Source organism: Maylandia zebra, linkage group LG20 (genome assembly GCF_041146795.1).
Source record: "Maylandia zebra isolate NMK-2024a linkage group LG20, Mzebra_GT3a, whole genome shotgun sequence".
NCBI classification, from domain to species: domain Eukaryota; kingdom Metazoa; phylum Chordata; class Actinopteri; order Cichliformes; family Cichlidae; genus Maylandia; species Maylandia zebra.
In genome coordinates this window covers 34,544,945-34,567,171 of record NC_135186.1, presented here as the reverse complement: position 1 = coordinate 34,567,171, position 22,227 = coordinate 34,544,945, and the positions used below count along the sequence as shown (strand labels likewise).

The 22,227-nt window shown below is 42.6% G+C and overlaps 2 protein-coding genes across 3 annotated transcripts; both read right to left on the bottom strand.

Annotated features, from left to right (window-relative positions):
- Positions 1–2,654: 2,654 nt before the first annotated feature.
- slc35a2 (solute carrier family 35 member 2) lies at positions 2,655–15,244 on the bottom strand. Of its 2 annotated transcripts, XM_004568182.6 has the most exons (7): positions 14,758–15,243; positions 12,847–13,029; positions 12,019–12,170; positions 11,454–11,576; positions 10,539–11,119; positions 5,876–9,953; positions 2,655–4,478 (listed from the first exon to the last, which is right to left on the bottom strand). In XM_004568182.6, exons 1-6 carry the CDS (start codon positions 14,819–14,821, stop codon positions 9,905–9,907), a joined length of 1,152 nt encoding a protein of 383 aa, XP_004568239.2. In that variant the 5' UTR covers positions 14,822–15,243; the 3' UTR covers positions 2,655–4,478; positions 5,876–9,904. The 2 variants fall into 2 exon arrangements, with proteins under 2 accessions (XP_004568239.2, XP_004568240.2); XM_004568183.3 differs by lacking the exon at positions 5,876–9,953 and having other exon boundaries at positions 14,758–15,244.
- A 2,645-nt stretch (positions 15,245–17,889) lies between these two features.
- Positions 17,890–21,604, bottom strand: pim2 (Pim-2 proto-oncogene, serine/threonine kinase). Its single transcript, XM_004568181.4, has 7 exons — positions 21,121–21,604; positions 20,537–20,637; positions 20,373–20,423; positions 19,637–19,845; positions 19,368–19,537; positions 19,077–19,253; positions 17,890–18,956 (listed from the first exon to the last, which is right to left on the bottom strand). The coding sequence occupies exons 1-7, from the start codon at positions 21,176–21,178 to the stop codon at positions 18,778–18,780; spliced, it is 945 nt and encodes a 314-aa protein (XP_004568238.1). The 5' UTR covers positions 21,179–21,604; the 3' UTR covers positions 17,890–18,777.
- Between the last annotated feature and the right edge of the window lie 623 nt (positions 21,605–22,227).

The following is a 22,227-nucleotide window of genomic DNA, read 5'->3' as shown; positions in this document are numbered from 1 at the left end:
TCTTCTGTTTTGGCTTCCTGTTAAATCCAGAATTCAAAATCCTGCTCCTCACATACAAGGTCTTAAATAATCAGGCCCTGTCTTATCTTAATGACCTTGTAGTACCATATCACCCTATTAGAGCACTTCGCTCTCGCTCTGCAGGCCTACTTGTTGTTCCTAGAGTATTTAAAAGTAGAATGGGAGGCAGAGCCTTCAGTTTTCAGGCCCCTCTTCTGTGGAACCAGCTTCCAGTTTGGATTCAGGAGACAGACACTATCTCTACTTTTAAGATTAGGCTTCAAACTTTCCTTTTTGCTAAAGCATATAGTTAGGGCTGGACCAGGTGACCCTGAATCCTCCCTTAGTTATGCTGCAATAGACGTAGGCTGCCGGGGGATTCCCATGATGCATTGAGTTTTTCTTCTTCAGTCACCTTTCTCACTCAACATGTATTAACAGACCTCTCTGCATTGAATCATATCTGTTGTTAATCTCTGTCTCTCTTCCACAGCATGTCTTTATCCTGTCTTCCTTCTCTCACCCCAACCGGTTGCAGCAGATGGCCCCGCCCCTCCCTGAGCCTGGTTCTGCTGGAGGTTTCTTCCTGTTAAAAGGGAGTTTTTCCTTCCCACTGTTGCCAAAGTGCTGCTCATAGGGGGTCATATGATTGTTGGGTTTTTCTCTGTATGTATTATTGTAGTGTCCACCTTACAAAATAAAGCGCCTTGAGGCCACTGTCATTGTGATTTGGCGCTGTATAATTAAAATTGAATTGCATTAAAAGTGTTACAACCCGGCTCAAAAGCCACAACATAAAAAAAATAAATAAAAAAAAAGATGAATACCAGAGTGTTAGTAGGAAGAGGTTTTTTCTTAAAATGGAATAGCAGGTTGGCTAAAATGACTGGAGCCACCAAGGCAAAGACAAGTGAGCTCTCTGGAAGCTTGCCTCAGGTGTGCCTGACTAGGTGTGGCCAATTAGCACCAGCTGAAAACATTGAGGAGATTAGGGGCGGCAGAGGGACGTAACAAAAGCATTTGACAACATTAATAATTAAATATTATGATGTCTTGATACAGCCAAGTAAGTAAATTCCCAAAAGTTGATTCTGTTCATCTGGACGTAGCGTTTTGAAAACGCTACGTCCAGATGAACAGAATCAACTTTTGAGGTAAATATTATTATATAAATTTGAGATCTAGTGACCGTTTGAGTAGAGCGAAGTCATCGTCACGTTCAAGAAAACGGTTTGAGATAATCTGAGTTTTGTGAGTTTTTTTGTGAGCGTCATCCTGCAGCCATCAGAGGACAGTACCCTGCCGTCATAAAGGGATGGACATGGTGAGGAACAGGACTCAGGCATGCTGTGGTGTTTAAATGATGCTTAGGTGTTACTAGGGACCCAAAGTGTGCCAAGACAGTACCCCCACGAGTCTGAACTGTTGCTACAAAGCAGGATCGATGGTTTCATGTTGTTTACACCAAATTTTCGCCCAAACATCCAAATGTTGGAGCAGAAATCGGCTCCTCGGAGCAGAAAATGTTTTTCCAGTTTTTAGCTCCCAGTGTGGTCTTCTGCTGCTGCAGCGCATCTGCTCCATGTTTGACAAGATCTGGGCTTAGAGATGCTCTGCTCCTTCGTTCCAGCGAAGAGAAGAGCATTCTGACAACGACGACCTCATTTGAAAACAGATGATGAACAGCATAAGATGTCTGAAGATAAATATGCATCGCTTCAACATTTTTTTCTTGTTGTTATATTTGAATAAAAATGACACAGGATATTTTGTCAATCAAGTCAGTCAACTTGCTGTGATCTTAAAAAAATACCCTTTTTACCAGGAACTGTTTTTATGTAAAACATTTAAATTAACTGCTTTATATGATCCCCCAGGAGGTCTTGGCTACCACAGGACACAAACTGTGGCTTGTCCTAATACCCGGATTTTATAACGCTTCCCACAGATTCAGCCACAGCCCGGATGAGAAGGCGGCTCTGTTCGATTTGTTTAAGTTTCCATTTGTGATAAAAATCTGGATTCATGTTGCAGTGAGGAGCTGAATCTCCAAAGGTCATCATCCTCCTTCCCTTTCAAAAAACGTCCTCTGTCGCCCCTCGGTGGCTCTGAGACAAATTACATGTCAAACTCCAGCTATTACATTTCAGCAGTAAGAAGTCTAAATTTACACTATAATGAGCAAATCTGGGCTGATTAAGTTTTGTTAAGCTCAAGTTTCTGTTTCTCATAAACAGAGAAATATACTAGCTGGTAAATCTGTAAATGTGCACAGCCTCAGATCTTTAAATCAATCAATCAAGATGAGCATCTTTGAGATGCCTTCATGAATACAGGAAATACAGAGGGTTTGTGAAACGGTGCAAACCACCGTTACACTCAAGAACAAACATCCCAGAAAAACATTTTAACGAGTCGGCACAGCTCTGGAAAAAAATCTGTGGATGAATGAAATGAATGAAAACAAGGAAAGTACGGAGAATAAGAGACATGGCTCACGATCTGATCAAACCACTGCATCTCCAGGGTGGAGGCTTCGAGACTTTCCCAAATATTTCTGAGCCTCTAAAAAAAACACTGGGCCTGTCTATAAAACTGTGACCTTTAAAAACACATCATCGATTTTTTCTTGAATAAGAAATGAAAAGGCACTGAACGTTTTCATCAGTTTAATTTCACAAAGATTTTTTTTTAAACATATCTTAAAAAATGGAAACATCAGTTAGTATGAAAACACTTCACAGAATTCAAACTAATGGCCTCAAGAGTTTCAGATCTCTCTCTAAGAGGACCTGTTCAGCTTATTTCCAGCTTTTATTCTGGAACTCTATCAGAGTAGCTTTGCATGATTCACATAAAATAATTCATCTTTGCATTACACTGCCCACTCAGCTCATTTTGTGTTTGAAAAACCCAAGAAGCTTGGTTTCTCCTGATTGGTCAACGTCAGGGAGCCTATTGAGAGGAAGGACTAAGAATGTGTGAGGTGCACTTCCTGTTAAAAAACGAAGTGTTGCGGCGTAGAGGACTTCGGCATGTGGCATTTGGATTTAAAATGACATGAAATAAGGAAAAAAGCAGAACAGGTCTCCTTTAACATCTCAGAAAAAAGAGAAATCTTTAAGGCACAGAGTCGAATACGATTACAACATGTCGAACTTTCAGTTGTTAAGCATAAAATACTGTCGCACGCTGAGGAGGAAACGCTGTAAACGGTCACTTAAAGGCACTTTTCGTAGAAATCCTCAGCAACATTCAATGAAAAGGAGTCAGAGAGGCGCTCTGTGCATGAACATCAGCGACTTCAAAAAGACGTTTGACGTGTTGATGACGTTCTCGCGGTTACCAGGAGTGTTTAGTGTTTCATGTTGGCATCTGATTTAAGAGAAATGGTTTTCTCTTCCATCTATGAGCTGCTTTTTTAACTCATCTTTCCTGTTTTATCAGACGATCACTGCGAGTCGGTGCAAACCGAGCGTACAGGAAACGTTTTTAGTTCTTATGCTTCGATCAGCTGAAACTTTCCAACGCATCCAAAAAACGATTCCTTTGGTCACGATCAAACAAACGTGGTCATTACAAACCATTCAGCTCCCCTCAGTACCCGAAGCCTGAATTAATCCCTAATCAGTCATTCAAGTATAACATTTTGTTTTATGTTGTTCCTTCATATCCTGTATCTTTGTGTTTTTTTATATAATATTTTATTCTAAAAGAACTTTGATGATTTTTCAAGTTAAAATAAACTAAATATTCAGTCATCAGTTTTGAAATCACCAATATTAAACTTATTCTTTATTAAATTTATATACTACAAAAAAATTGACTTAATAAAATACAAAAAATAAAAATTTGTCAGATTTAATGACAAATGATTTTATTTTGAAATGACATAGACCGCTTTATTTAAAAAATAAAGGTTTTTCTTTACAAAAAAAAAAAATTGTGTTAGTGTTTATTTAGTATTAGTATTTAATATTTTTGATTTAGTGTCATAATGTTCCCTTTAGATTTTTTTTAAATAGGTTTTTCTATATTTTTCTTTCCTGGAGGAAATGTTTTTGGGTTTGTTTGTTTTTTGCCTTTACTTTTGAAATGAATTCATTTTGATTCAGTCCATCAACTCAGTTTTATTCTTTGGCTCCTGACATCTTTAAAAGGCTGAATAAAAAATATGGATGAGTGTCACAGCGTAACAACCCACAGGTGTGTTGTTCATTATCGGCTGTTGGAGTGTGCTTGTTGTGTTAAAGGCAAATAATCACCTAATGGTGCACACTGGAGTGTTTTCTTTATGAGAAGCAGCTGAAAACTATGAGAGGAATATTTGTGACTACAGTACTTTAGCTTTAGTGCAGCAGATGCAGGAGGAGTGCTGTGGTTCTGAGTGAAAGTGGGGGTACTCGGAAATGTGTGGATCTCAGCAGGCAGGTGGTGGCAGGGGTCCATCTCAGGATCCTTTCTCTTTACCTGGACACCTACAGAACAGATAGAGGAGGAGGAGGAGGAGGAGGTGGTTAGATAAAGACATCACCCTGGCTGCTACAACACACGCTGAATGTTTCAAATCTTCTTTTCATTACATCACAGGGGCACTGCAGTATTTAAGCTTTACTCAATGAGGACTCGTGTTTGACCTTGTTTTCTGTTGAATGCTCACATTAAATCCCTGGATGCTCAATCATCCAGGTAAGTAAATCTCCAAAAGTTGATTCTGTTCATCTGGACGTAGCTCACAGACGCTACGTCCAGATGAACAGAATCAACTTTTGGAGATTCATATGAAATATGGTCAAAGTTTCTAGTAATTACATAAAAGTATATAAAAGAAATCTCTATGAGCCAAGAACTCGGGCTTCAAACTGTCGAACATCAACATGATCAACACGACCCGCTCAAGTTCAAACTGAGCATCAGAGTGAAGAAGAAAGGGGAAGTACATGACTCTGTGCCAGACCAGCTGATCTGAGTATTTCTAAGAATCTGATGATCTGCTGGATTTTCCCGCACAAACATCCCACAGTCTGCCCGAGCACTGCTGCTGACCATCTCCATCCCTTTACGGCCACAGTGCTCCATCTTTAGATGGCTGCTTCCAGCGGGATCGCACACCATGTCAGAAAGATCAGACCATCTCAAAGTCGTTTCAACTACAAATGAGTTAGTTTTCTTTACATGTAACTTAGTCTCTGGGTCAGTGTACGTAAAACTAATTACAGGTAAAATAAGTTACAGTTACACAACAGTACTGTTACAGGTGGCTTTAACCATAAGCGTTTAAAAAACCGTCACTTATCTGCCTACAGTCGGTGTTTTTAGCGCTACCGGAAAAAATCATTTTACTGAAGGACGAACAAAATTCTTTAGCCTGTTAAAGTTTCGTGGATCTAACTAAACCTGAGGACCGATTCCCCCACATGTCCACATAAAGAGAGTGATCACTTCTGAGAACTTTTATAACGTTATATTATGTATAAAAAATAAAGTTTTTTAAAAAAATGTAAGCTGTAAAAACCCTCAAAATATCCAAAAGTAATAAATTAGACAGAAAAAAGATTTAAAATGTTCTTTTCGCAATTTTACCAGGTTTTCATAAATTAAAAAAACAACTCAAAACTTATCACAAATATTTCTATATTAATATTTATGTTTAAATACAGTGTTGTTGGTTTAAACCAGCCTCTCATATTTTCCCTGCGCTCTGTTCTCTCTCTCTGACAGAGCTGGGTTACTTTATACAGAGGAGGATTTCCAGAAGACCGAACACTAATCGTTCTCCTAACTGGAGTATCGGGAGCACTGTTGGGAGAAAACTGGGAGAAAGAAGACTAAAGTCTCCATATTTGGAATAAAAGGCTGGAATATCACACCTTACCTGCCGACTCCCACAGAGGGTCAAAGACTTGTGAAGTCCAGACTTTTTTCCTCCATGATTGTATCTTCTAATTTCCCAGATTTTTCCCGAAGTTTTCCGAATACTGTCAGAAATCGTCTCTCTCGAACCTGAGAGCAGACACTGTGTGTCGTTCACTATCACTGATCTTTAAATTAAGACAAACCGCACAGTTTTTAGTCCATGTCTTCATTTATATAAAACTTTTACCAAAGGAAGTATTTACAAATTCAGAGGCATTGATACAAATCAACAATCAAGTGCAAACAGATCAGAGATGAAACCAGCTCACACAGATTTCACACAAACTCAAACCAACAGGAAGAGGAAACTAAACCCGATCCTGCAGGCAGATCTCCACCGAGGACAAACCAACCTCGGGAAACAACCGCAGCAGGATCTGATCAGAGGACGTGGTTTAAAACCGCCAGCAGGAGGCGCTGCAGAGCGTCAGCGGAGAGAAAACCTGGAAACTGACTTTGGAGTATCTGCGTTTCAGCCTGTGCTGAAAAAAATCAAATAAAATGAATATGGATTTTCATGTAATTAAAGTGATATCAGCCTGTGTCAATATCATTTTCTATATAAAATTTATTTTATATAATTTGCAATATTTTAGTTTTTAATGTAGATAAAAAATAAGGTAAAGTAAACGTAAAGAGGAACAAACAAGTTATTTTTCTGTGAATCTGTAAGATGTGACAGGATTATTTTACAGAGCAGAAGTAGATGTTTATCACTGTTTCTACCTCGAGTGAATAAAGAAGAATCAATGTTGTCTTGTTATTCTAAAAAGGTGGAAAAAGCCACTGCAAGAGAGAAAATTGGGATTCAAGTTTATATTTTCACAAGAAAACATTGAAAAAAAAAAAGATGTAAAGTTTATGATGTGATGTTTAATGAAAAATAAACATCCCATCATAATTCCTCTGATATAAATCAGCTGATATCTACATAAAGACATTTTAATGTCAGTTTGAGATTAAAATGATCATCTACAACGATCAATTCATAACATTTAATAAGTGCAGAAATGATCCTTTATTAGACGCACAGAACTCAAAGGACTCATTTTCACTAGAAATTTATGTCATTAAGAAGAGCTTAGAACAAAAAGCTTCTTCTGGCTGAAATCTGAAGCTTCCTGCTGGGTTTCCTCTTCCTTTCATTCACCACCACCCCAAAGATTCCCACATTAAATAAAAACAGCTTATATATTATTATGTATGATAGATATTAATTTCAGACTTCCAGAGAGAAAGTGTCAGCTGGAGGTTTTTTGTTTGCTTGTTTTACAAAAACTGAAAATAAACGTTTTTTTGTCCCTTCACAGTTTGATTTTGATAATCTCACACTGGAAACAGAAAAAGAGCCTTCAATCATCATGAGAAGAAATCGGAAAAATAATTAAAGTTCATTTTTATGCTTTGGGAGATGTGGCTTCGTGTTTGTGTCTCCGCGTTTCTCCGTCCTCAGGTCAGTTTCCCGTGAAATGATCGAACTCCTAATATTCACAGACTGTGAGCTACATTTATCCCACTTTAGGTTTAATTGAGGGTTTTTTTCTGACACAATAAAAACATCAGAGGTTCAGTTAGTGAACTTGTATTTGCGAGTTTGTCATCTTTACACATCAGTGGTTTATGTTTAACTGTATGTGAGGAGAACTGTAACTTCTTTAGTGTAAACTGGCAACATTTTCAAGAAAAATATTCCACTGGGGAAAAAAACCTTTTTAAGTAAGAAGCTTTTACAGATCTGCTGCGAGGAACGCACAACAAATCCAAGACGTTAATGTGTGGCACTTTAACACCACACACATGAAGCCAGATTAATGTGCAGAGTGCACCTTCCCCTCAGGCAGGTTAGCATCCACAGGCCTGCCAAACGTCTCATTTGGTTATACGTGTTTACTCTGACACAGCCGAGCGTGACAGAACCACGCATGCTAGCATCCGTCTCTCTTTCCCCTTTGTATCCACTTCCTGCTGCACAGAGAGAGCAATGGGGCGCTGCTGCAGCCCAAACTGGTGGTGGGTGGTGTTAACATGACTCCGCTGCCGACTCATGAGAGCAGCAACTTTCAATCATCTCCATCCATAACCACATCCCACTGCATACATGTATAGTGTGTTGTGGAGCCTGAAACAGTTATAGTGAATAGCGCTTCATATAAGCATCAGTAACAGTTCTTGCAGTTTGTCACGAGCTGCAGTTACAAGAACCTGAAGTGCAGACCATCTCACTTCACACGGAAACTTATGCTAAGCTGCTTAATCAACAAGATTTTAGTAGAATTTATTAGTAGATTTATATTTTCAATAATAACCTGTAAACTGCTTTAAATGAAATGTAGTTCAGTAAATGCTGTGCCTGTATAAAGACTTTAAAGATGGAGCAGCTAGCTTTCCTTCCAGCTCCTTAATTTAGAGCTTTTTCTTTTCTCCACACAGATGTTTTGATGGCTAATGTAATTGGCTGATAATGGAGAGTGTTAACGGACCGATCAGTCCAATCGGGGGCTCAAACAGGCCAGCGTGAAGAGACGGGGTTACATCAAGTGCTGGCAGGATTTAAATGAACAACAACAGAGGCAAACTGCTACACGGCAACGGTGGTGGATGTGAGGAAAAACAAAACTTGCTGTAATCACAGAATCTTAACCTGCTGCAGAGATCAGGAGACCAAAACGACTCAACCTCTCCTCCCAAAGCTGAACGACGTAAACACCGAGAAGCAGCTCAGACACACACACAAAGATAAAAACCCACAACCGCCTCGACATGATCGAGACAAACAGGAGCAGAAAAAACATTCAGGACGCCACCGCAGGACGCCTACTTCAACAAGACGCCTGCGGCAGGACATTTTGGCGAAAACAAACAAACATCACGTTATGATCGTAGTTTAAAGGTGCTCCAATCAACGAGCACATTCCCCGCCGACACGGGAGCTGCAGATAAAGCAAAGCCTCCCGGACAGTCCCGTAACTGTACACCGCAAACTTTACACCAACACAGTCGTATGGCTTCTGTACAGATGAGGAGAAAAGGCACCAACACAAACAGTCCCTCAGCGGAGACGCACCCGGAGGAGCAACGATTTACCCCGGAGGTTTTCACTGTGCAGCCAAGAAAAGGAAAGGGCGGTAATTTGTGCAATTTGGGAATTAAAGACAAAAAAGGAAGCAGGTTTTAACAAAAGCAGAGAGTTATTTAGGGTTTTAGTCTTCATTACTATGATTTCTCCACATATTTAGCTTTTTTAGTCAACACACGATTACAAATGAGCCAAAAGCTCATTACAGCCCAGATAAATGACTTTAGTTCATTTCTGATTATTGCAGAAAAATAAAATAAGACTAAATAACTTTCAACTTTCAAAACGTTGAATTTTTAATGTACCTTTTGATTGAATTTAATTAAATGTTGTAGTTTTGTCTTCCTTGCATTTCATAATGACACTTTTATCACTTTATCTTTCTCAATTTTAACTTTCCGATTCTGCTTCCATTTCTGTGACTTTTATTTACAAATGCTGCGTTTTTATTTTAAATTGTTGTGATTTTCACTGAACTTCCTTTAGGTTAAAAATGTGTATTGAATTTTAAAAGTTCTTACATCACTTCAAGCTACTTTGTACATTTTGTATACAAACATGTAAATTACTTATTCAAAGTTACACTTCGGGCTCCCATAGAAACCGTCCCTTTTTCCTGTTTTAAGGTGGAATTTAAACAGGACACTTTAAATGTACGGGGGCTGCACAGTGAAAACTTTCCATCAGACTACGGTTGCCGTTGTCCTCCACCAGCAACAACAATAATCAACATATGATCGATATTCAGCGTAAGGCGATTCTCTTTTCATTTAGTAAAGAGTTTTAAGGCAGAGCTGGCGAGACGCCGCGGAGGAGAAAACAGACTGAGGGTGGTGAGGGTTTCTGACACTCTGCGGCTCCTTCCTCATCCTCCTCCTCCTCTTCCTCTTGCTGCCGTTGTGCTTTGAGCAGTTAGGTTGTGATGTGGACAGCAGAGGGAGGAGACACGCCTCCCTGAGCTCTGAGGAGGAGAGAGGAGAGATTAGTGATTAGGAGGAAAAAGCAGGATAGAAGAGAGGGAGAGAGGGGTAAAAACCCAAACCTTCCTCACCCTCTCATCCTCCAAAAAGGAGGACGATACAGGAGGGAGCAGCTCTCCTCTGCATCACAATGCATGTGGTTTAGTTTTTAGGTCTGAGGAGGCCATCTTCTCCTCCTTTACATTACTGGAGGAGGAGAAAGGAAGCAAGGAGGTCTGTGTTTTTTGTTCAGGGGTGCAGAGAAAGGAGAAGGAAGGGGGAGAAGAAAGCGCAGTATCCTATAGTCCAGATGAGGCGAGGAGGTTAGGAGGTGAAGGAAAGAAGGAGGCCAGGAGGGAAGGCTGAGCTCAGGAGGAGGTGTGGAAAAGGCGAGCAGGACGTCAGGAGGAGGATGACTCGGGAGGCCATCAGAGGGGTGAGGAAGCAGGTGAGTGAGCAGCAGATGAACCTCTTTCTTTCTGATAGATGCCCAGTTTGACCTTTGACCCCGCCAAGAGCACACAGGAAGTGAGATGCCCGAAAGAGAGAGAGCAGAGAGAAACAGGAATCACTTCACCAGCACTGACTTTGGCAGAAACGCCTCCATCTCTGCGTCTATGTCCGTCTTCTCGGACGTGGAAGATGAGGAGGAGGAGCTTGCGGACGCCGAGCCGGCAGGCGCTTTGGGGAGGCTGTACATGTAGACTGCACCGATGACAAGCCCCGCCCCTGCAGTGAAGAGTACGTCCACATGGAAGCCGAACAGGTAGATGGACGTCACCGTGGAGACGATGATGGAGAAGGAGGTGGCGAAGCCCTTGAGGATGTTGTCGGCGTACTTCACCACCAGGGCCACCAGCAGCCCACCGAACGCCTGGTTGAAGATGACGCACCATACCATGCTGGTGTACCCAAACAGGAAGCCACGCTCGGCAACGGCGGCGCCATCATTCCACCACAGTCCCAGCAGGCCGAGCACCATGCCGAAGATTCCCAGCTGCACATTCCTCACCCACACGGAGGCGGAGCTGCCCTTCAGGATCTTCTCAAAGTATACGCCGGCAAATCCCGACGACAAGCAGCTGATCACCACGGCAACCAAGCCCACGGTGTAGTTCTGAGTGGAGGTGTCCTTCACCGACGCCTCTTTGTTGCCCTCCTGCTGCACCTGCAGAGAGATGATCAATGCGTCAGCGTTCGAGCCGGGCTTCATGTTTACGGGGAACATCGTCCCTGAAAGGTTCCCACACGATTACGACTGAAGAGCTTAACTACGCCCATCCCTGTTTATTCACCTCCCACTGCATTTTTCTGCCCCCTCTGCCACCTCACCTACGCCACAAACGCAGCAGCTCATTTCAGCATTAAAAGTTGGAGCCACAGAAACCGCAGAGACGCTTAGTCTTAAACCTCTCTGTGAACTGTGGCTACACAAAGCAGCCGCCTGATTTGTTAACTTAAATTTCAGGGCTTCTGGGGAACGGCAGGTGGCGGTAGCTCACCTGCACGATGGCGACGCCGGCAAACAGCAGCAGCAGAGAAATCCACTGAACTCTGGACAGAGACTTCCTGAGCATGAGCACGCTGAACAGAGCCGTGGTGAGGATCTTCAGCTGGTAGGTCACCTGAGGGACGGAAAGGAAGTCACCATTTAACTGTGTTTAATCGAATGTACACAGATCTGAAGCATTTATTAAATCTCAGTGTCTGTAAGTCTGTGCATTAAAAGTTTTACAAGTTATTAAAGAACTTGGCAGCTCAAGATAATAACGTGTAAAGAAAATTGCTCCTAAAATATCTGAAAAATGCCAAAAATATGAACAGTATAAAATAAAATTAGTATTAGAAGTTTCATTCCTGTTGAAATATTGATTATGTCCTACTAGAATCAAATGACAGAACAGATCCAGAACACCGTTATTGGTTTGATTAAACCTTTCAGTTTATAAAAAGATGCCAAATGTTTCGGTCAATCGACAAACCCGTTAATCACCCGGCTGTTTCGATAAGAACAGACATGCAGAGACGAGGCGGGTTCGAGCGCCTTCTCTGTGAACGCGGTCTGACCTGGAAGGTGGCGGCCGGCAGGTTGGAGATGGCCACGTACTGCAGGTTGTTCTGCAGAGTGTAGATGAGAGAAGGAACGGCGAGCTTCAGAGTGTCTTTGTACTGAACCACGATGACGTCGATCAGGAAGTACACCGTCTCCTTCACGTTTACTGCAGAGAGAAAGGGGCGGAGCTAAAGGCTGGTTTTGTGCCTGCTGATCTTTGATCGTAGCCTCCAAAGCAGCTCAGGTCTATGATCACAGCAATAAAAAGTAAGCCATGCTCGAGTAAGTAGCCCAAAATTGAGGGATGGGGTGCTGCCCCCTAGTGTTAGGAGGCTGCTTTGCATCTTATACCCAAACTGGGGTTAAACATAATGAAATGTAAATAATTGCCCTTGTTAGTTTTTAAATAGAAATACTAGTTTTTTGGAGTATTTATTTAGCATGAATAATTAGAACAGGAGGAAGCTGCTGCTTTGTTGGTCAGGGCTGTTTTAACTCCACCCAAATCAAATCACTATTTGAATTTAAAGCCGTCCCTCACTGCTACAAGCAAAGAATATTCCTGTAATTAACCAAGTAACTCATTTTCATATCATCTCCTAAAATAAATTAATTCTTTTGTCTATCAAACACTGCAAAGAGAAGCTCGGCATGTACAGTTCAGGAATAAAATGTCTTAAGTTCCTTAAGATGATTAATCAATTATATCTTTTTAAGTATTTTTGATCAGTTAATCAATTGATGCAGTTTTTTCAAACAAGAACAGCTACAAAAGCCTGCGAGGCTACAACTAACTCTTCTAACTCCACAGCCAAGAAAGCAGCTCAGTAGGATTTACTCACGTCTCTTCTGCAGTAGGATGATGACCAGACACGTCAGGACCTTCAGGACCTCCGCCATCACCACGGCCGACGTGGTGAAGAAGCGGTCGCCTGGCAACGTGCGGACGTACCGGATGCTGAGGATGAGCGATGCATTCTGGACCACGAGGACAGCCAGGCTGATGTACTTCAACCGTCTGTTAACTACAGGACAAGAGCTCACCATAAGGCTCACCACAGTTTTCATACGAGGAAGAGATTTTACAAAAGAGCAGCAAAGTCTAGGTGCTCCGCTTTAGGATGACGTGACTGCATCAGGGGTATTTTGTGGGCCACAAAGAAACCAAACAGAACTTGAGTGGACCGAACAAATGAAATGAACTAATAAACCATTAAATAAAATAAGCGTGGTATATCACCATGGCAACATATGCTGCAGGCCTAACACGATGCATGTTTAGCATCCACAGGCCACGATGCGGCTGACTGATTGGCTTACCATTAATGGAAAATTAAACCTCAGTGCAAAGTTTTTAATCCATCAGTAATACACTCACTTGATTCTCAGGAGCAGCTTTCTTATCTTTTACTTCCATCTGAAAGCAACTTTAACACTGTACTGTAGGGGTGTCAAACATGCAGCATGGGGGCCAAAACCGGCCCATCAAATGGTCCAATGCGGTCCGTTAGATGGCCATGGGAAACAGCCGAGGAGGAAGGCAGCATCACCTTCACCTTGTTGAGGGACACTGAAGGAAAGTGGTGGTGTTGGTGGTGCAGGACTCGACAGTGTGAGCTTTCACTCATGTCTGCACGCCCAGCAGGCTTCGTTACCAAGAGCACAGGTTTTTTTTTTTTTTTTATTAAGCACATGTTGCTAATACCCCTGTTTACATTCATACCTGACTTAATTCTTCATGGCATAGACTCAACAAGAGCATCACACAGCTGTTTGCTTTTCTGTGTATGCAGTAATGAATATGTCAGCTTCATGCAGACCGGTAAAACCACAGGGGCCCAGTGGGAACATACGTCTGTTGTGGAAGTATGGAACAGTAGACCAGTTTTTCCTCCTTGGAACTTCTTCTGGTGGCTGTTTGCATGCTGTGTCTATTTCTTGTCCTAATGTATGTGAAGCCACTCAGGTGTGCCAAAGGTGTGACGTTTGTCAACATTTTTAAACAATTCGGAGCCGTTTATCAGCTAGAACGGGTTCTCTGCTATTCCAAGGGTGTGTCTGGAAGTTTCTACCTGAGTGCACCTGGCTCTGAGGTCTCCGTGGCTGGCTCGGCCTGCGAGGCCATGCACGCACACACACGCGCGCACACGCACACACTAAGGGGGAGGGGGGTGAGCACAATGGAGTGTGTGTTCTCTGCAGAGGTGTGCCGTGTGTGTGTGTGTGTGTGTGTGTGCGTGTAAACCACAAACTCCGCTGGACTCAAAGTCCACGTCACCAGCCGTCGCTCTCTAACACACCTTCACACTGCACCTTGATCATGGCAGTGTGTTAGCGTTAGCAGCCAGGCAAGAGCCCATTAACAGACACGGACTAGTTAGCTGCTGAGTTAGCCGCTACCTGCTGAGGCTGCTGTTTTTCACTCGTTTAAAATCACCTAAAGTTTTATTTAATAAACACCTGACTATCGCCATTAGCTAGCTAGCACACAGTTTAATCTTTCTGGTTAACTAGTTTCAAGTCGTCGTTAAGTCTGTTTACTCTGGTTGGCTTAGCAGGTAGTTAGCTTGCTTCCACCACTCTGCTAAAACAGACCGAGAAACTTTATTATATTTAATTTATGTTAAGTTCAATTTCATTGTTTTAAACTCTCCATCCCTCCGAGTCTTATTCACCCACTGACCCAGGCTCGGAGCCGTGAGGGCCGTGTGAAGTTATCCCAGCTCTCGGCTCTCCCTCCGAGGACTGCTCACCTTCACTCTGACCGCGGGTCGCTGTCTTCTCCTCTCCCGTCTTGCTGAGGTCCCCCACGGCCATGCTGCGCTCCCTGTGCTGCCCTGCGAACCGAGCCCTTACACCGCTGCCTGCTCGGCTAACACTCCGTTAGCCCACCAGCTAGCCCCGCTCTCAGTTTAGACCCCACCGGAGCTCCCGTTCCGCGACGTACTGCGCGGCCTAAAGCGCCGGGGCCGTCCGACAAATACTGGGCTGGAGGAGAGAGGAGGCTGCGGAGGAACAACCGGAGGACCCACCGGGATCATCAGGAGGAGAAAAATACTTCGTGTAATATGTGAGGTGTCCAGGAACTGAAGAGACTACAGCTGCAGAGACAGGAGCGGCGAGCAGGAGGTCTCACGCTGTGGGAGAAAACGGGGCGCAGGAAGGGAGGACCACAAACTGCCCGACACCAGGAGCTCCAGAGAAACTGTCAGAGTGAGACATCCTTCTCTCCTCCTCTACCAACAGACGAACAATCCTCCAGGTTTAGCAGGGAGCATTCCTATTGGCTGCTGGTGGGACCTCGCCTGTCAGATGGTTTGAGTGTTCAGCGCCACCTCCTGGTCAAACATGGAGGAGACGTTTATCCAATGAACGAACACACATACGGGTAAAGATTACCTTTATGAACTGCAGTCTGCTGTTTTGGATTTTAATTTACTGTATGATTTTTAAAATAAAAACTAAAATGACTTTATTTATTTAATAAGAAACCTGATCAATCAAAAAACAGTTAAACTGTTAGATTCGATTCGATTCGATTCGGGTGGGTTCCTCCTGGAAATTCAGTTTCCAGTAGCAAAGCACCGAAAGAAGTTGCATGTTACAGATACATTAAGGGGAATGAGAGTAAGGATATAAGCATAAATACACCATATATACACATATATAGATACAGAATATACAATATGGATAAATAGGATTGCTCATTTGAGTGAGTATATTGCACAGTGATTATTGCACAGTCAAATATAAGAAAAACAGACAAAACAAAAAACAAATATTGCAAATATTGCACAGTGTAGAAAAGCACCTACAACTCAGTTGTTCCCGCCCTCCCTTGTCCCGTTTCTCCTCCCTCTCCCCTCCAGTGAGGAGTTAAACAGTCTGATGGCGTGTGGGACAAAGGAATTTTTAAGTCTGTTGGTTTTTGACTTTGGGAGAAAATTTTGTTAATCAAATAATTTCCTCTCTGCTTCTTTATTCTGCTGGTACTCCAACAAAAACATCATGTTTGATTAATTCTTCATGTTTTCTTTGTATCTGCTTCCTGTACCTTCAAACTGAGCATCAGAATGAGTAACACTGGTGATTCAACTGACTTTGAATGTGGCATAGTTGCCAGATGGGCTACTGCTGAGATTTTACCGCACACCCATCTCCAGGGTTTATAGAAAAGAAAATATCCAGGTGAAACGACTCGTTGATGTCAGAGGTCAGAGGGGAAAGGCCAGACTGCTTTGAGGTGAAGGCAAAAGTAGCTCAAATAACTACTTGTTACAAGCATGGTATGCAGAAGAGCATCTGTGAGGGTAGAGCACGGTGAACCTTGAAGTGCACGAGCTACAGCAGCTCTATTGTTGCTGTATTGTTTAGATGTTAGAGTCAGAATTTGGCCTAAACTGCATGAAAGCATCTATCTTGCTTTGTATCAGTGCATCAGGCTGCTGGTGATGTAATGGTGTGGGAGATATTTTCTTGGCACTCTTTGGTCACGTAGGCCCAGCTGACCATTGTTTGCCTACCTGAGTAGTGACCACACTGTATCTGTCCTCTGATTGGTCCGTCAGGCAGGATAACACACTGTGTCATGAAGCTCAAATCATCTGAACATGACGATGAGTTCACTGTAACGAAACGGCCTCCACCGGCAGCAGATCTCAGTCCAACACAGCATCTTTGGGTTGTGGTGAAACAGGAGATTGTGCAGCTGACATATCCATGATTGCTTCTCATAATTATTCGATTTTTAATTACAATCAATCAATTTTAATTGATTTCATTGTAATCACGCACTGTTTTTATTTACATGGATTTGATTTTCTACATTAAAATGTAAAGTTTTATCTTTAATGTTAATCATTTCATTTTATTTTGGACGTTTTTGATTTGATAATTTAAAAATTTCCCTCTCACAGTTTTAATTCAGTAAATCCCAAATTTTGAATTTTCCTCTTATTAATTTAAATTTGTATTCAACAATTATATCATTAACAACTTTGTCTCAAAGGTTCTTACAGTTGCACTTGAGTTTGTTGACATTTCTGTCACTACAGTTACTAAGTGACTAAAAAAATACTTGTTATCATTTTTATGTCATATTTGTGACGTATACCTATATTCATTGTTTTATATTTCATGTTTCTCTTTGTAAAAGTAGTTTTTCCTGCTGGATTGTTGTACAGTACATACTTAAAGTAATGCAGTAAAGCACCTCATGTGCATTTCAGTAACTCTTCTTGATTGCATGTTGTGCAGCGAGGCAGCATTTCCAGTTTTAACAAGTCACCAATCAAGCGCTTCAAGTTTCAAACCAGTTTCTTCTGAAGCTTCACCTCGGGGCTTCTTTGGCAGGTCGAGCAAAACCACTTCACCTCCCACAGCACTCACAGACACTGATCTCTGCTCTTAGACACAAGACTAAGGTGACATAACCTCACAGTCCTCCTGAGCTAATAGGAGTGTTTAATATAAACAACGACATTTAACTGCTTAGTTTTGGTGCAGCAGCTTATTACATGAAAAAGCAAATTAAAAGCACTGCTCAGACAGACTCTGTGCTCACAGCCCAGCGTCGTGCAGCTTGTTTGGAGTTGACATAAGAGCTACGAGGTCCAGTTCTAGGACTGCGTTGTCTTCACAGGTGAGAGCAGGTTCGCTCTGAGCACATGGTCAGAGGGGCCGATGGCGCAATATGGCAGCCTCGCTTCTGTCAGTCTGCCCCAGGGCAGCTGTGGCTACAACTGTAGCTGCCTCCACCAGTGTGTGAATGTGAGAGTGACTGAATAGTGGAATTGTAAAGCGCTTTGAGGGTCTCGAAAAGTGCTATATAAATGCAATCCATTATTATTATTATTATTAAATAAAGACAAAAAAATAGAACAACATGATGAAATGAATGAATCTTTTATTCAAACGTTGGATCGGTTTTGTTTTGCTTTTGATCCAAACTCTCTATTTAATGTAAATAAACTGAACCAAGTGACCCCGATGACTCACTTTCTCTTCTTTTCACCATAGAAAAACCAAATACATAAGTATCTACAGAGGCAGCACATCCGCAACAAAAACAGGACGTGGGAAAAAAAAAAAAAATCCCCACCTTCACATCAGAAAATGAAAAAGTCTTTTTTCCATATTAAAAACACAGAATTTTCATTTTACTGATAAATCGAAGCTGAAACTGAGAGTGACTCAGTGACCTGAAGCGTGATTGAAAAAAAGTCACAGCTTGCAGGTTTCAGCTTAAAAAAAAAAAATAAAAAAAAAAAAATAAAGAGGCTGAATTTCCTTTGAAAACAGTGTTAAGATTAAAGTGAAGCAGTATCACCTCAAAAAACTCAGCTTCACGGTGTAAAGTAACAGCAGGTGTTTGTGTCGAATTTCTTCTGTGGCACATAAAAATAAAATAAAAATAATAAAATAAATAAAGTCAGTGTTTGTCGTCCTCAGAGTCGATTCAAACAACCCGAAAGATTATCAGAAGAGCTGCAGATCAGCAACTTCCATCACAGCAGCAGCTCCGTTGTGATTACTTATGTGACCTCTGTCCTGTAGGGGGAGCCGGTTGTCCGTCCGAACTTTTAAATTTCAGTCCCGGAACAGCTGGAACAAACCCTGGGCCAAAATAAATAATCAATAAATAGGCAAACCAGCTGAGATAAATAACTTCCAGACGAAGGTGCCGCCAGGTTTAATGTGACAAACAGGAAACGGATCAGGAACGCGCCCAATCGACGATCCTAAAGTCCTTAACAGTCCAGAGTCCTGACACTTCAAAGGGATTGACAGGGAAGGGAGCCGTGCTCCTCACGCAGGCCTCCCCTCTCCTCTTCCTCCTCCTCTTCCTCTTTGTCATTTCCTGCCTTCATCCAGGGATGCGACAGAATCTCCTCCAGAGTGGGACGATCCTCCGGCTGGAAGGATAGACACCAGCGAATCAGAGACTGGCATCCTGGTGGAAAAAACAAAAGAGAAAGGATGTGAAAAACTGGACCACATATTTAGGAGGGGGTCATGTGACCCTGAACCCCAGTCAGGAGGAAACTCCTGTTGAGAAGAACCTGATGCTCACCTTTTGACACCCGCCTGGTGAAACTGGGGCAGGCTCTGTAAATCTCCATGTCGTGCTCAAAGGGAATGTCGCCGCAGACCATGTCAAAGAGCAGAACCCCCAGAGACCAGACGGTGAGGGGGACGGCCTCGTAGCACTGCGATGCGATCCACTCAGGGGGGCTGTAGACCCGAGTTCCTAAGGACGCAGGAAGTGAGACGAGGAGGGTTACAACGTGAAACTTGGAGGCACTGAGAGGGGTTTTGTAGGGGGAGGTTGAGAAGAAGCTATGGGTGTAGAGTGACTGGGTACCTTGAAACTCTCTGTACGGCGTGTCCTTAAGCACCGCCCCCGACCCGAAGTCTATGATCTTGATATCCATCGTTCTCGTGTCTATCACTATGTTCTCGTCTTTGATGTCCAGGTGCACGACGCCGCGGGAGTGAATGAATCGAAGCGCTTCAACCACCTGATGGAAAATCCTATCGGGAAGAACAAAGAACCAGGACGTTAGCGAAAATGTCAGTGACCTCAGCAGAACGCAGTAGCATCATTCAAAGGTGGCGGACGGGAGCGCAAACCTGAGTGCGAGGCTTTCTGACAGCGCTCCTCTCTCCGTGATGAAGTCGAACAAATCCTGGCAGTGCGGCGGCCTCTCCATCACCAGCAGGAAGCCCCGCCCCTCCACCTCGAACCAGTCCAGCATGCGGATGACCCCAGGGTGGCCCCCGTCCTCTGACAGCTGCTGCAGCAGAGCAATCTCCATCGGAACAGGATTGACCTCATCTGGCTGGGGGGAGGAAAGAGGAAGATTGATAAATTATAAAGAAATAATCTGTAGTAGTAGAAGTAGATCATGTCCTAATTTTTGTTTTTGTTTTTTAATTTCTAGTTTTTAAATGAGTCATAGCGGAAATCACAGTGACTGATACTAGTATGCAAATTAACTGACTGTTTTCAGGACTTTCTGAGTCACACGTTTGGGTTTTAAAATCAGAAACTCCAGCCTGGTGTTTTTGTGCCCTGAATCCTCGCCTGCAGGTGGCTTCAGGTGTTTTTTGCCTTGGTGGGGAAACCCAAATGAATTCGCAATGAATAATAATGAATAAAGAGGTGGTGGTGATAGTGGGGAAATCCTGAGGTGTCATTTACCAAACCGTGACGTTACACATTTCCCAACCACCGCCCACAGCTGCAGTTCACCTGAGCCACCGGCAGAGGGCGGAGCTAAACAATCTGAGCTTTGTTTACAGGCGTCACTCAAAACACCTCGTGCGTTTTGGTACACATTTAGTTTAAAAATAAATTATCACTCACCAGTCTGGTCCACTTTTGAACTCTGTCAACGGCAATTTGCTTAATGGCAACCTGGATGGACAAAAAAGGAGTAAAATATTAAATAAAAATCGAATTCTCGAGCAATAATAACGGAGAAAAGGCGCATCTCTTATAATGAACAAACACAGGCGGGTATTATTTACCTGTAGTCCATCGGAGAGCCTCTGGCCTGAAAACACGGAGCCGAAACCTCCGCTGCCGAGGAGAGGACCGCAGCGATACTGACTGAGGAAGGGCTCCTTCACTGAGGGCCAAAACACAAGGGTCACATCAGTGCATGGCTCACACTTACAGACCGTACATCCCCCAACAAGACAACAGAAACTCAAAATACCTTAAGATTTCTACCGTTGTACACAAAAAACGTCACTGCGCACAATTATTTTTAATTTAAAACTCGGATATCTGTCTGATATTCCAGTTTCTTAAACTAAAATAACCGAAATAATCGTTTATAATGTCGGACCAATGCACTCCAACAAATCCAGCGGGACTTAATATATAATATTTTAAAGGCGCCACCTTTAACGGTTTCCCTTTTTAAATTTCAGCGTTTTTTAAACGTTTCACAGCCCCTGAGCGGGCTGTTAAAATCGCTGTTTTTTTGCATGCAGTCTGGCTGCAGCGTGCAAAAGCAGCTACTGCGTTTTGGAGGCAAATTAAACCAGTTTACACGTCCTTATTTGACATGTTTAATCACACATATAACCTTTCTTGTAGTTCTCACCGTTCTTTCCTCGGACTTCTTCCTCCAAGTCGAACTCCATGGCTCTCTTATCCAGCATTTTATAAAGTGTTCCGTCTAGTTGAAGTTAATAAAAGTCCATTCTTCTGTGGGCGGAATAGCTCTTCAGATTTTTAATGATGATTTTCCGTCTTTAACCGATTAAAGCGTTATGCTTTTAAAATCCCAGAAAAGTCAAAGAAAAAGTCCTTTAAATATATTTACTCCTGGTTAATGCGGTGGAAACGCGTTCACAGAAGAGTCAAAACCCTGGTAACCCGCTCCGTCTCTGTTGACCGCCTTCGCTGCTCTACTACAGTGTTTTGTTCCTTATTTAAAGCTATCTAACGCAGCCCCGCCCACTACGCCCTCACTGTCCAATCAGCCGTGTCAATCAGCGGAGCCGTGTGCTCAATGTTTTGAACCGGCTACATTCAAGTCGCGCCTTCATGAATATTCAAATCCCGCGAGAAGAATTCGTAGAATTTGTTTCAACGAACTATCGGAGGAAGCGCGCGCTGATATCTTGACGGGAAAGAGCGGGGCGGTTTCCCCTCAGGGACACGCACGCGCGCACACACCGAAACCAGCGGTTCCTCAAAGAGTCGTTTTGTTGAGCTTCTGTCAAAGTGACGAAGTTTTGTTACCTGCTGACTGGGGTCGCGCCTCATTATAAATGCGGTATTTTTAAACGGTGAAAGCGATAATTACGAGAAGGTCAAAATAAGACAAGTGAGTGCCAAGAATCCGTCCGAGAGGACCGCAGACTGCCCCTGAACCTAATGAAGCTGCTCAGTCTGAGCTTCTTACCACAGAATCAAGTAATCCCATCATTTAACTGACGTCAGATTTTTAAAAAGTTTTAAACTTTCCCCCAGCACGAAGCTAAAACCTTTCTTAGATTTTAAACCATCCTGCAGGGCTTTTTACAAATTAATTTGGCGTTTACAGGAACATACAAACTGTCACATTTAAATAAAAAACGCTGCCTGCGCCTCTTTTAAAAGCTTAAAACACCTTTGCTGCTGATAGTGCTCATGCTCTTATGCTTATTAAGTTTATTATTATTATTATTATTATTATAAGTGCTGTGTGTTTGTCTAAGTGCTG